General features: G+C 34.7%; 1 protein-coding gene across 2 annotated transcripts in view; it reads right to left on the bottom strand.

Annotated features, from left to right (window-relative positions):
* Positions 1-15,518, bottom strand: part of HIBADH (3-hydroxyisobutyrate dehydrogenase) — an 88,399-nt gene that overhangs the window by 56,006 nt on the left and 16,875 nt on the right. For both annotated transcript variants that reach the window (XM_039342002.1, XM_039342003.1), the window contains exon 4: positions 14,341-14,462. In XM_039342002.1, the coding sequence (XP_039197936.1) occupies positions 14,341-14,462 (122 nt within the window). The remainder of the gene's footprint in view (positions 1-14,340; positions 14,463-15,518) is intronic.

The following is a 15,518-nucleotide window of genomic DNA, read 5'->3' as shown; positions in this document are numbered from 1 at the left end:
TTAAGCAACATTTTTTTCAAAAACTACATTAAAAATCTGTATACGTGTCATTAGCTCCAAACCTCACTAAAGCTTCCAAGACTCAAATAGTTTAATGTGTTGACAAACTGAATAGTTTCTCAAGCATCACCCCTGTTGCATCAGAATGAAGACTAATGTGCTAGCTAAAATCTTGCTTAGTAAGGAATTGCTAAGAAAATATGACATGTTAAAACAATGAACAGTTCAGTGACAACAGGAAGCAATTCCAGCATACAGGCAGAATCTATAAAGGAAACCATCACAGCTTTTTGATGTTAAACAACTAACAACTATTTCACATGCAGCAAAGCTTAGAAACAGATGGTTGAATCATATTTAGAAGTTTAACACTCAGGGTCAAAAGGCACAATTGCCTTATATTGCTGATGTCTACCAGTGTATATGTCTGCTTTAAGTGAAAAGCATTAACAAAACAAGTATTTAATTATAATAACTTCAAGAAGTTTAGAGTTTTAGTATTATTTGAGATATAAATTTTTTTTAAAAAACCCACAGGATGACCAGAAGATTATCTTTGGTTGGAGGACAAGGTTGAAGGTCAGAGACACTTACTTTGAAAGTGTATACATTTTGCAATCTAGTATACACATTAAATACTTGAATAGAAAGAGCAATGGTGTAAGATGAATAGCACTTCATAAACCTGTTGAGAAAACTATCATCACCATGAATTAAGCAAGGATAAAACCTGAAAAGGGTAGTAATGTGTCACCAGAAAACACTTTCTTTTTATTTCCATATGAATTAATAAAAATGATTTCTCAAATTATATGGTATTTTTTTAAAAAAAATGATATGGAATTTGTGAAACAACAAATCTATCTTATTCTATATTATAATTAGGGCATTTTTATAAAAAATAATACTATACCGCTTAGACTGTTTATTTCAATTACAAGAGATGAAATTCAACGTCTTTGGGATGACAGACCTTTGGTTTACAATAGGCTGATGTAATAATATCTCCTTTTCAAACATTTGGTCTAGTTTTGACAACAGCTGCATTCAGTGAATTGATACATATAGAGATAATAAAATGTTACATTCAAATCTGTCTTCTTCATTTTTAATGGATGATTGATTAATTAATGTAGGATGCATATAATACACCTAACTACTCAGATCTGGTTAGTAGCATTATTTTCCATACCGGTATATTATTTATCCATCCCCAGTAACATCTTGCACTATATGTTCTGTATTCAAGATTCACTGCATTACTTTTTTCGCTTATAACAGTAACCTGAATAATGGAACTGTTGCACTCTCTCACACACACAAATCACACTTTATATGCTTTTATTGTCTGATTTGGCAAAATACTTTAGAGAGGAACAATCTTATGTTGGATAATTACAGCATTTTCTTCATCAAAGTTAAGTTTAAAGAGAAATCTTATTTTTATACACCAAGAACTCATTTTCTCTACTAACACATTGTGACTTCACAATTTACCTATCAGTTCAACAATCAAGTAATTATACTCTGCTCACATATGAACATGTTCAGATGATTCCTCAAAAGATCTGCAGTAAGGATTTTATTTTAAAAGAATATTTAATTTACTATTTTTGTCACTTTTTTCAATTTCTATTTTTCTGCTTCAAATGTTTCTACAAATAAGCAACTATTTTAAATCAGGCTTGGTTGCAATGCCATCTGGTGGTGCAAAACATGAATGAATTTATTTTGAAAAGATTGAAAAGTCCAAGATTGGAAAAAAAAGAAAAAAGCACATTTATCTCCATTACTAACAATCTAGAAAAATGTTTAACATTTCTGTATATAGGAGACACTAGTACCAGGAATTCCCAATTAGTTCAAGCCTTTTGAAGTTGAATATCTGTATTAGATGGAAGAAAAACATATTTTTTTCTTCATTCAACCCCCCCCCCCCAAAAAAAGATACCGAAGCCTTAAAGAAGAGTTCCCAAATGGCTTTGTAAAATTACACTGGATAATTAATTCCATAGTAAGAATGTTTTTATGGTGTGTTTTGGTGACCTCTTATTACCATCAAGTTCACAATGCTGGTGGGCTGCCTTTTAATCCTTTTGCAGACAAAGACCCTAAATAAACACAGAACCCTTCCTGGGAAAAAAAGTCCATTCTGGTTAAATGGTAAGGAAACGAGTAAATCATTAGTAATCTTTAAAGCCTAAGCTATAAACTCAGGTTACCTTAAAATGAAAGTGTCCTGCAAGAGTTTCAAAGTTCTGTCACAGATAGAAATCTCTAGCTTTTGACTCCAGACTAGGCGCCAGCTTATAAACAAACAATTTAAGTTAAGAACTGGAGAATTCCCAGCTTTTGGGTTTAATGGCTTTGACCAACAGTATTTATTGCCTTCAGTTTTATTCTCACTTAGCTCTAAGAGGAAATTTAAACTCATCATCTTAAAATTCCATATGGGAAATGGTCAATTCACCTGATACAGTGCCTTTTACCAAGTAACTTTTGGTCCTCAGCTGAAGTGAGGTAATAATGTAATTAACTGCAGTTTAAGGCTGACTTTTTAATTATTAAATACATTTTGTTCAAATTGCTTTAACATCTTTTTGGGACAATATTAATAATGAAAAATGTAGCTATATAGAGCTTTTCAACCTAGCTTTCTAGGCTTGAGTAAGTTTTAGTGGTAGTGATTCATAAGCCTTAGCCAGTAATAATGAGTGGATACAATGTTAGATTTTGGTCTGGAGATAACTGATTTCAAAGATCTTTCTCAGCAAAAGACTCACTAAGTGTCTTTGTAAATTTCTGTCTTTCAATCCCGTCTACCTCAAAAGGGTTATTATGACAGAAAAAAATAAAAGAAATGTAAAAAATTGAAAAGAAAAAATTAAATATTTGAACATTGGGCCCTATCTAACAAAATGAAATTCAATGTAGAGAAAAGTAAAGTCTTACACTTAGGCAAGAAAAATCAAAAGTATACGTACAGATTAAATGAAACCTGGCTTAATAGCAGTAACTGTGAGAGGGATCTTGGAGTCCTAGTAGGCAATCAATTAAATATGAGCCAGCAGTGTGTGATAGCAGCCAAAAAAGCCAATGCAATTCTAATTTGCATTAACAGTGTGAGGTACCAGTACAACTCCATAAAGCCTTAATAAGGCCGCATCTAGAATACTGCATCCAATTTTGATTATCTCACAATAAAAAAAAATGCTGAGACTCTGGAAAGAGTGCAGAGAAGAGTAACAAAAATGATTAGGGGCCTGGAGGCTAAACATATGAAGAATAGTTACAAGACCTGGACATGGCTAGTCTAGTGAAGAGAAGGACCAGAGGCGATATGATAGCAGTCGTCCAATATTGAGGAGCTGTCACAGAGGGGAACAATCTATTTTCCAAAGCAGCTGAACGCCAGACAAGGAACAGTGGATGGAAACTGATCAAGGAGAGATTTAACTTAGAAAAAAGGAAAATTTTTCTGACAGTGAGAACAATCAACCAATAGAACAGCTTGCCTTCAGAAGTTGAGGGTGTGTCATCACTGGAGGTTTTCAAGAAGAGACTGGACAGCCACTTGTTAGAAATGGTATAGGGTCTCCTGCTTGAGCAAGTGGTTGGACTAAATGACCTACAAGGTCCCTTCCAATGCTGTTATTCTATTTTAAATGAGGGTGGAGATAGCTCTAAGCTCCTTAGAAAAATACTATTTTGTATGCTGGAATGAAATCTTGTATCTAGATCACAATTACTGCTTTGCTGTGTCTTAATGTTCACTATATATTGACTGAAAATATTGATACCTTTCCTTTCTTTTATATACGATAGGGTTGAAGGTAGTCTGCAATTAACATAATTGAAATAATCGAATTTATACCAAACAAAACTATAGTAAAAAGTGATAGATATAATGCATAAATGTAAACTTTAGTTGCCTCATTCCAGGTTAGTTGGAGTTTTAAAATGTAATGATAAATACTTTTGATTTTGGCTTGGGACTGTATTACCCATATAATTCTGGACTAACTGGAAACAGTTAATGAATTAAATTGATTTGCAACTATATATATCATATTAACTATAACTTGAAACAATGGCTTACAGGAGAGGCTGCTTAAACCATTTATCTGGAATGATGTATGGTTTTCTGCTCCAGAAGTGGGTCAGACTAGAAGACCTCCAAATCCCTTCCAATCCTGTTATTCTATCTCCTGTGTTGTAAATACGAACATACAGATAATGCTTGGCTTCATCAACTTCAAGCAATATGAATAATAATCAAGAATTAGAGTCAATTTCAACATTTGATGGTCAGAAAGTTGCCATCCATGATTAAATACTATTGGCAGTTTTGCAGTTAAGTGTTACAAATAAAACCTAATGAAATTGATCGTAAAATGGTATGCTGTTAATATTAATAATCTTCCCAAAAAACCCTACCAAAGCAATAGATGCTACTATAGCAAATAATAATAATAATATTTTCCCCCCACTTTCTTTAGTTAATACCACTCTGTGTTTGGTTCTCAAGGCTGTAGTCTACCATAAAGAAAAGCTGCTGTTGACAAAAAAGAGACAATATATGGCATTCTAGTTTAACATTTTGGCAATAAAATGTTGGAAAGGATAGGATTTTCTAAGATATACTCTTATCCGAAAAATTCAGCCATTTCCTGTATTACACAGAAGTCAATCAGTATTCTATTGGTAAAAGGCAGCACCCGCTACAGGCATCCTTGACTTACCATCACTGATTCAGCAACTATTTCAAGTTACAAGGATGCTGAATAAAGGGATTTACAATCTGTCTGAAGTTATTGCCATTCTATGCAATCAAAATGCATTTACTGCAGGGCTCTGAATCCCCCCCCCCCTTCTTTCTTCCATCCATGGTGTTTGACTCCCTACCACCCTGCACTCCACTGTCCCAATTTACTTTTTTCCCCGTTATCTACCAGGCTATATAGGCTTTGCACTGTGAAAAAGAATAAAAAGCAGCTCCTCCATGCCAGAGTACATACCAAAAAATGCTAAGGACTGCAAAAAACAAGAGAGAGAGAGAGAGAGAGAGAGAGAGGAAAAAAGCCAAAAGCATCTCTTCTCCCTGCAAGCCCTATACATTCCAGCAGTCAGGCTGGGCATGCCTCAGCAGCATCAGGACCAGGAAGTTGGCAGTGAAAATCAGGTGGGAGGGAGGAGCAGAAGGCAGTAGGGCTTTGATACTGTATCATGACAAAGACAATTGGGACTGGGCTGGGGCAGCTATAGCTTCCAGTGGTGTAGCATGCTGCCTCAAGGCTGTCTGGGGCTGTTTGCTGCCCACATATAGCCCCAGACAGCTGTGCAGGGCAGCCAAAAGGGGGGGGGGAGGGAGGGGGGAAGATAGGCAGGTGGAAGGAATTGGAGGCATTCCCATACCTTATTTTGAGGCTTGGGCTTGGGAGGGACTAGGCCCAGAACAGTGTGGATTGGAGCAACTCCTCGCCTAACAACTGGTAAAGTTGTTCACTGCAGTCACTAAGCAATGTAATCACATTGCATTTATTTTATGATTACATTACATAGGGACTGACATTCTGGTCCCAGTTGTGGTAGTAGATGAAGGACGTGTACTACAGTTGAGGATAAGTCTAGGTTTGTGATGCAAGTCAAGGCGCATAATACAGTTCATTTACAGGCAGTTGATGTAAGAGTAGAACAAGATATAATTATTGTAATGTCATGAATATCCATCCATCTATCCGTCCATCCATCCACCCAACCAATCAACATATAGCTGCCCATTTATCCCAAGGAATTCTGCCTGGTGAACAGAATAAAAACACTGAATTCTAAAAACAGACCATTTAAAATAATGAATAAGGGAGAGATCCTGTTATGAGATACAAGATTTTGAATTCAGACAGTAATTAGATAATTCGTGTAACACTGGAGATCAAAGTGAAGAATCACACAATTCAAGTTTAATACTTTTTCTACATTTGACAACTATGATTGCAGTATGTTACATGTAACAATACTTTTGCATAAAGACAGAACTTCTACTTTTTTAAATGAAGCTCACACACAAGCCTGGATAGCCTGTTTTTCACTGGCCTTTTTATTTCTCCATATTACAACATTTATAAATATCGTATAGATTTTTCAGCAGTAGAATGTTTTCAGTACTAAGCAACTTCACTTCTTTTCTAAGAAGTTTCCATTATTTACAACACAGTTATGCATACAAACTCAAAATTAAGATATACTGAGTTCAACAGACTTTGCTCTAAGGCAGAGGTGCCCAAACTTTCTCAGTTCAAAACACTCTTAGCATATCAATAACTTTTTTCACAGAACTCCAATGCTCCCCAAACAAGGTACAGTGACACCCTTGGGCATCACAGCTAACCTACTAACAGTTTCATTTAATTATTAGTAAAACATTATGCAGCTCCTCTGTGAGTTTGTTGAAATGTGTTGTGGACATAGTTTTGGAACTGTAGCTCTAAATGGGCTTAAGTTTGCTACTAAAGACCAAGCTACTTGAGTAACAGTAACTTAAGAACTTAAAAAACTTAAAACTTAGAACCTGAATTTCAATTAAAGATGCTCATCATTGGCAAAATAATATGTTACACTTTTATTTGTGGGAAAACATACAAAAATAATGACTTTATATACTAGAGAAAAAATAATTGCATACCCAGATATCATTTTCAGTTTTCCAGGAAAAAGCAGAACTGAAATTAATTGAATCCAATTGATCTTTTATATAGTAACGCCCCTAAAATATAATTTGTTTTCTGAAACTAATAATATAGTTGTTCTGGATATGTATGTATGTATGTATGTATGTATGTATGTATGTATGTTACACACACACATACATGCATACAAACACCCATAAACATGCACATATATAGTAAGCTTCTTTAAACTACAATATTACATTTCTTACAAACACTCCTAAATATCTTCCAGAATATTAATCTGATTCAGCAATAATATGAAATATGATTCCATCTTAAAGTTGTCAGATAAAACTATTACATGCAATATTTCCTTCTTAGTCAATACCTGGAGAGTGATAGAAATAAACAAGTGGAGGTTGAAGAATTGCCTAAGGCCTCTATTGATAATTTCCCCAACCTAACTTCGAAGAAACATCTACTGTAAGAGTTGACTTCCATTTTATTCATGTACCATGTGAATAATATAGCACCACTTTGAAACATTATGGAAAATTACAGTGGCAGTACCCACTTACCCAGTCTCTACCACTGCCAATTAAGTCCATCAAGAGGAGAATTATCAGAGCCTTTCTCCCACCAGCAGAAGGTGCTTATGCACATCAAATCTTTTTAAAGAAACCAAAATCTATTGGGTGCTCCAAAAAAGAGGTTAGATTTAGCATTTTTCGTTCCTAGAGCTGCTAAGTAATAGCACTGTATGCTTTCTGGAAGTATCTGCCAGTTAATTAAAGTCTACATATTCAAAAACATCTTAATTCAATATAAAAATACACCCTATCCTTTTAGGGTTTTTTTTAAGAACCTACCTTTAAGATTTTTTTCTTTCATTTTGACCTCTTTATGTTTGCAATACTGCAATGCTGTGACTACTTTAACTGTCTTCTATATAACTGCATTAAAAGTTGAAGAGGCATACATAAACTCAATTATTCAGTAAGCATGGCACTGCCATGTAGATTCCACCATTCCCTTTATTTGGAGATATGGAAGCTGCAAGTTTCACAATGAATCAATATACAAATGACACAATATTTCAGGAGACCCATGTTAGGCAATGATTTCTGGCATCAGCCCTCAGATTAAAACAGATATCTTCTGACCTTAGTAAGCCTGGGCAAAAAAAAAAAAAAAAAGCTGCAACTGCAGTTTTGCACCAAGTTCTACAAATAGGAAATTCTTTCAATACATATGGATGTATGTTGCTTAGGAAGAAAGTCAGATGATTTAAAGCCACACTGCTATTTGTTATTAGTCATTGTAGTATAAAATCAGATTGACTTCCAAATTTCTTTTGATCTTGATTACAATTTATAGTGCTAGCTGACTATCATTTTTTAAAATACCCGAAGCCAAAGATTATTCTAATAATCTGGAAAAGGCTGCGAGTTTAGAGCTGATGTTAGATTTACAGTACAATTTTGCTGCTTTTCTAATATGATTATATACCAGATCTTCTTGTGGAAATGTAAATGTCGTTGACTCAACTGCAATTTTCCTGCTATTGCTAGATATTTGGCAGAAAATAAAATGATTTGAACCTTAAAGAGAAATTATGTTTTCCTCTTTTGGGAGGAAGGTGTTCAATTTTACGCTTCACTTATAGCTGGAAATATTAGAGGTAGTTTTGAACTTAACATCGACCCCAACACCATATTTTGAATATTTTTAACCATCTTTTTCTCATACATTATGTAAAATCCAAACCCAAGTTTATGAGTAGGTAGTAGTTCTACTTGCAAAATGTGGTCAAAGATACAGTACAGCACAGATTTTCCCTAACTCAGGGTGAGTAAGGTGATGAAAGAAGGCAGGACAGGAAGAAAGTCAAAGTTATACAAATCATCCTTTGTTGACCTGAGAAAGCCAGAGGAGCAGATTTGAACTTCAAAATGCTTAGATATATTTTTCTTGTCTTTTGAAATTATGACAGATCTCCCAAAAGGTACTTATGACCCAGTTTTTAAATTCCCATGATTGTCCCCTTGGGCTCATGTAACTGTATTTTGGCTCTTATTAACTACCATTTGCAACATGATTAGCTCCAGAAGATAGAAATAAAATTTTAAATAATCTTAATATGTTATAATCTTATAATCTAATATGTTAAAGAAAGGGGCTGAAAATAATGGAATGCAATCTACCAGAGTTTAAAAATAAGTTTTACTGTAGAACAGTAATCCCCAACCCCCAGGACTGTGGCTCGCTACAAGGCCTTGAGCCAATCAGAACCAGGCTGCAGAAGTGGTGGGTGAGTGCATACATAAATGCATCCCCTCTTGTGTGAGCAGTGGGTAAGTGCGTGGTCCATTTGTGAGTGGTGTGTGTGTGTGCCTGCCACTCACACAAATGAAGCAGCATGCACACTTGCACACTTGCCCTCTGCTTGCACAGAATCATTTCCTCTCCCCCTCCTGCCAGTCCACAAATTCAGAAAGTTTGGAGAGCTCTGCTGTAGAACACCAAATGCACAGATATAAGAAATAGTTTGCAAATGTATACTTGCAAAATAGATCTTAAAATAACAGTTAATTGCAAACTAAGTTATGAATCAGTGGCATTTGACTAAAAAAAGGGGAATTATAAATTCCCAGAAAAAGAAAACTCTGCACTGATCAGATTCCAATTTGAAATTTGTGTCCAGTTCTGAAAACCAACAATTTAAAGAGAGTTCATATAAACTGGAACTGGTTGAGAAGATGGCTAGGATAATAGGAATCTGGAAAATAAGTCCTGTGAAGAGAAATTGAAGGACTCAGCATGTTTAGTCTTCAGTAGCATAGATTAATGAACAGAATTCATTAAAATATTTGGAAGGATGTTCTAGGAAAAAGGTAAAACGTGTTTTCTACTGTTACAAAATGGAAAATATAGATGAAATATTCATTTTAGCAGATTTTAACGGAAAATTAAAATTATTTTGGATGATATCTGAACCATTGTTAATATGAATGTGCAAAGAGAACATAGTTTAAAGATAAAATATGTTGAAGAATATACTGAAAACTTGGAATGTATCAGGGAAGAACTTTATACTTGAAGTATAGCCAAACAGATGGTTTTATTTTCTTGGAAAGAAAATCCTGATTTACAATTGTAGACTGAAGATTTGCAGTTGCTTTGAATTGGCTCGCTGTCAACAAACTTTTGTATGGGTAAGTTTTAAGTCATTGTTTAAAAGAAGGATCACCACTTTCAACCCTTCAAATTAGACCAGTCAGGAAACAGACTGCAGGAATGACTATTACTATGGCTATAATAACAGAATCTTGAAGTCTGCTAGGGCTTCCAACTGTCCTCTTAAACCAAACAGAATCAAGGGGAGAGTATGTTGGGTCTCTTTCTCATGCCCCTTCTTTTTCCAGACCTGAGTGGTCATTTACTCTCCCTCAGCAGCTTATCTAACAATTCTTGCATACTTTTATGAATTCCCCTACACCAGTATGTATAATATGTATACAGGTAGTCCTCAACTTACAACAGTTCATTTAGTGACTATTCAAAGTTACCACGTCACTGAAAAAAGTGACTTATGACTATTTTTCACATTTACGACCATTGCAGCATCCCCATGGTCACATGATCAAAATTTGGACACTTGGCAACTGACTCATATTTATGATGGTTGCAGTGTCCCAGGATCTCATGATGCCCTTTTGCAACTTTTTAACATGCAAAGTGAATTGGGAAGCCAGATTCATGTAATAACTGTGTTACTAGCTTAACAACTGCAGTGATTCATTTAACAACTGTGGCAAGAAAAGTTGTAAAATGGGGCAAAACTCACTTAACAAATATTTCACTTAGTAACAGAAATTTTGGGCTCAATTGTGGTCGTAAGTCGAGGACTACCTGTAGTTTGTTTGACTATACGTGTGTGTTTATTTTGGCTTTTTAAAACTTTTGTTCTGTGCACCAATGCAATGCCTGTGCATTGTTTTCATTTGTTTTCATTTGTTTCTGGTCATTTCTATATTATATTTGTATATAAAAATAGATTTCCACACAGTAGGAATAGTTTGTCAGAGGAAACCTATAGAATCTACAGAAGTGATAAATACCTTTGCTGATTTCTGCACTAAATTGGAAATTGGATTCAAAGCAGCTTAAAAGCTCTTCCACATGTATGATCCTATTATCACTGTCACAACCATGGCAGTTGAAGAACAACAAAAACAAACTAGAGATTTTTTTTTTGCAGTGTATGTGGAAAAAATTAACTGTTCCCTAATGGAGGAATGGGTAAATGAAACATCTCCTTTCATCACTGTAAAATCCACATACTCATCCTGAATTTGTGTATGCTAAATAAGGAGACTGGCAAACTGATTTAGCTCCTAGACCTGCATCTAGGCAACTACATCTGTGCATTTAATATATCATGAGTTTATTTCCCCTGATCCCCATCCTGTTAATGTCAAAGACACATTTTAAGATGCTTCTCGGTTGAAAGGATTAGCCGATGACATCGCCATTGCCTGGGGACACCTGTGGAGGCTCCTTTCCTGTGCCTATCAAGGAACTGGAGCAAATGACAGGAGCTCACCCTGCCATACAGCAGCACTCTGGTCTCAAACACGGACTTGCTAACCTCCAATCCTGCGTCCTAATTACATGAGCATCACTCTTCACTTTTCTTGGTTAAGTGGATATATAGTCAATTAAATAAATTTAGCCAGGTCTTTAACTGGTGAGTGAATGAAGGAATGTATGTATATACATAAATAATATAATTTCTACTACATTAGTTATTATAATTAGTTAAAAGGTCAGCTTGCTGCAATAGGCAAAATGAATCTGGAGGGATTTGGAAAAGAGGCCCAGAAGCTTCTTTTTCTCTAATAAATATAGAGCTTCCCTTTGTTAAATAATGGCTGGAGAATTTTATACTTGCTACCAAGTCATTACAGAAAAGGATGGACATTATTATATTCAGGAACATTAACAGATTACTTAAACTAAAGGCAAGTAAACTGTAATTCTAATGAAAAACTTCCCTTTTACATTCTTAAAAATGACTGATGATTCCAAAGAAATTTGGTTCATTTGGATCAAATCTTTCAATATGGATTTATAATATTGTACGGTATTAGAAATTAAAACTGAGAAATTTTAAAATACTTGTTTATTTAACTTTGCAAACTTTCCCCCTAGACCACACTGAGAGCCACTGATTAAGTAGTACTGTCTATGGAATAAGTCTATCTGGACCATGGATATATTTGATGTATTTTTTAAAAATCAATTAATTTTAAATTTAATATTTATTAAGGAACAAGACCAATCACCTGACACACCCTCCCATACATCAAAAACATTTCAGAAGTTTTAGAATGCAGCTTCCAAGATCTGCAAGTGGGCATCACACACTGCCCAGAGGCTACCATACCAGGACCAATTATGTACTGTAAAGATCGACTGGAGGTGAGAGATACTTCCAAATGTAATCTACTGGATTCCCTGCATGGATTGTCCCTGTAACTATGTAGGACAGATGGGGAGGAAGCTAACCACCAGATTGCAAGAATTCAAGCGAGCGATCAGATGAGGAGACCTGAAAGTTGGTACCTCACACTGCAATGAACAAGGACACATATTCAATTTTGCAGTTACTAAGATTGTTGGACAGGCAAGTGCAAAAACAGCCAGGAAGTGATTAAAGCCTTGGAAACAGGCTCCTCATCAATTTACAAGAGTGCCGATTTACCACCAGCCTATCAAGAACTTAGAAGGCGAGGGCTGGGCAACTCAAGCAAATGACAGCTAATCACTTAAAAGCCAGCCATCAACATACCCCAATCAACATCTTAAAAAGCCATATACAACAGGCTATAAATACTACACATTGAACAGCACACCATACACTCTTCTAGAAAGAAGTTGCCTGAAGATGGGCTCCAGCACAAGTCCAAAAGCTCAGTGACCGACCCAGATTGGATCCTGCAACATTATCCTGGGACATGTATATATTCACTTTCATCTGTGAATACTTATTAAATGTAATTTCCTAATTTAAAAATTTATTCAGAAAAATGGAAATGTTTTCCCACAAAAAGTGATTACACAAATAACTACCGGTATGCCATTTTGCAATTTGGGGAAGGGCAAACATTCCAATTATTTTAGTTGATTTCAAGAATTAATCAAATAGTTATAATCACTGCAAATAAAATCAACAAAATTTAGCATAGAAGTGACCCAATCTTACTGAAATTAAATTTTGAAACAAAACAAAGCCCACAGCTACAGTTGGAAACAGCATGCCTAGAACTTGAAGAAGAGGAAAAACATGCCAACTTATAAATTTCTCCAAGGGAAGGTTTATAATGGAAATGGCAGCAAACTCTTAACTACAGTGGTGCCTTTTTATGCCAACATATAAATAATTTTTACTTTTATAGTCACGTCATAAATTAGATTTAGCACAAGTAGAAACAGTAGAGTGCTGATTCAGTAAATAGAAAGACCAGGAGCACATGTTTCCATTTTTAAAAGACAGGCACTGACTTGATGGTGACTCTGAAATGAAGTCTGTAAACAGTTTTGAGCTCTTTTTTTAAAGTACTGTACTGTAGGCAAGTCATAAGTTTTTGAAGCTTATAAAAATAAGCAGCCTTTGCAAGTTATAATGCATGTTCAAATCTTCTAAGAATCATTTAGGTAGGTTAGCAAAAATGGCTCCATTCAACCCATTGTGGAAAAAAAATTACACACAAATCTACCCACTTACAATCTCTCCGCATTCCAAGAGGAATGTTTTAGTTTTGATTTTAGCAAGTGTTGCAAATGCCACTTGAGTAACAAAGTTTTTACAAAGAAACATATGTGCTCAAAGATTACTTTCTTTATTCTAAATTTACACTTAGAACACAATACATGCCAGATTCTCTTTTCACAGAGTTGTAGTAAGAAGACAACTGAATCTAGGCAGGGCTTCAAATTACCTATACATCCATATATTTGCTGCTTACTTAAAAGTACCTAATGGAACGTACTGATCATTTAATCTTTATTAAATGTTTTTCAATCTTGGTAATCTTGTGTGGACTTCATGGCTGGCTGGGGAATTCTGGGAACTGAAGTCCACACATCTTGAAGTTGCCAAGGTTAAGAAACACTGCCTCAATCAAAATAGATCAAGTACAGTATGTGGATAAGGTGCTTCTTAAAAAATTGAAACAAAAATACTGATGACTCTTCTTAAAATATCACTCAATTTATGGAGGTGTCTGTCATAACTTTGAGTGGTAGCTAAGTAGCCAATTGTAAGTCTAGGAGTATCTGTAGTTTCTGTCCCTTGGGTAAAATATAATAGTAACACAATAATATATAAAAAGTATCTTTTTTAAAAATTAGAGGTAGTGGTCATAACATTGATTCATTCAAGCGCCATCACAACTTTGAACACTGAACAAATGATTATAACACAAGGACTACCTTGTGAATTCATATGAATTTGTAGGTGGACTTTAAAAAAGGTTTTAGGACTGGAAAGATAAAACATAATTTTTTCATATTCAGCAAACTGTACACCTCATCACAAAGAACAGGTCTGACCAAACTAGTGTGCAATTAGCCAAAGGATGCAACTGAAAAAAGATAAAAGACTTACCACCAGAAACAGGGGCATCCATAAAAACAGCTCCCATTTTTTCAGCTTCTTTGGCTAGCTCTTTTGAAACTTCGGGATCAATAGTACTGGAATCTATTAATAAAGAACCTTTCTTCACTTTCCTGAAGTAAATGAAGACAAAAAACAAAAACAAAACCCACAAGTAGGTAAAATGCAGAGAATTAACATTACCTCTTTGATGTTACTACAATTTGCTCATAGAGTTTAACTCCAGAAGAAGTCACAATATTCAAGCCAACTTGTAAAACTTCTCATGAGTAAGATTTTTGATATTGATTTCATAAATTCACAATAAATCATCTGTAGCTCACAAAAAGATATATTTCTTAAGTTATTTTTATAATCACTGATCATTTTCTTTCAGCAGAAGTGGGAGAGGGCTATATTGCCAGGGACAAAAATACTGGAACTCAACAAATGATTACTCAACTACACAGCTTCATAGAATTTTTATTTATCTATATAAAAAATACATTATTAACAATATGGGAAAAAATAAAATCTAAAATATATTTGAAAATTCCAGGATGGTTGTCAAATGGAAGCATTTGTACCCCCAAATTTGGTGAACCTTGAAAAAATCTGGAAATATAGAGAAATTCTAAACTCTGAAAGGAATTTAAAATCTAAACAAGAAATGGAAAATCAGGGTATCAATCTATCATGGTGGGCACATTTACAAATACAAGCTAGATATGATAAAGATGTTAAACTGTATGGATTTTATAAGGAACAAACTATGTTTGATAAGACATTGTTAACTTCTGTTGAGAAACTATTTAAGAAAATGTATAATTTTCTATTAACTTTGACAATGGAAAGCGAACAAGTTAAAGAAACAATGATAAGATGGGTGAAAAATTTTGGATATAATATAGAATTAGAAAAATGGCAACATTTATGGGAAAGAAATTACAAACTGACAATGTCAACTTCCTACAAAGAAAATTTATATAAAATGTTCTATAGATGGCACTTGCCACCAGCAAGACTAGCAAAAATGTTTAAAAACATGTCAGATAGATGTTGGAAATGTAAACATAAGTCAGGCACTTATTATCATGTTTGGTGGACATGTGACAAAGTAAAGCGTTATTGGAAAAAGATACATATCTGGCTAGAAAAGATGTTGGGAGAACATGTAGATTTTAAACCTG

The sequence above is a fragment of the Crotalus tigris genome, unplaced genomic scaffold, assembly GCF_016545835.1.
Source record: "Crotalus tigris isolate CLP2741 ecotype Arizona unplaced genomic scaffold, ASM1654583v1 scf7180000017774.6281472, whole genome shotgun sequence".
Taxonomy (NCBI): Eukaryota; Metazoa; Chordata; class Lepidosauria; order Squamata; family Viperidae; genus Crotalus; species Crotalus tigris.
This window is presented reverse-complemented; position numbering and strand designations above follow the sequence as displayed.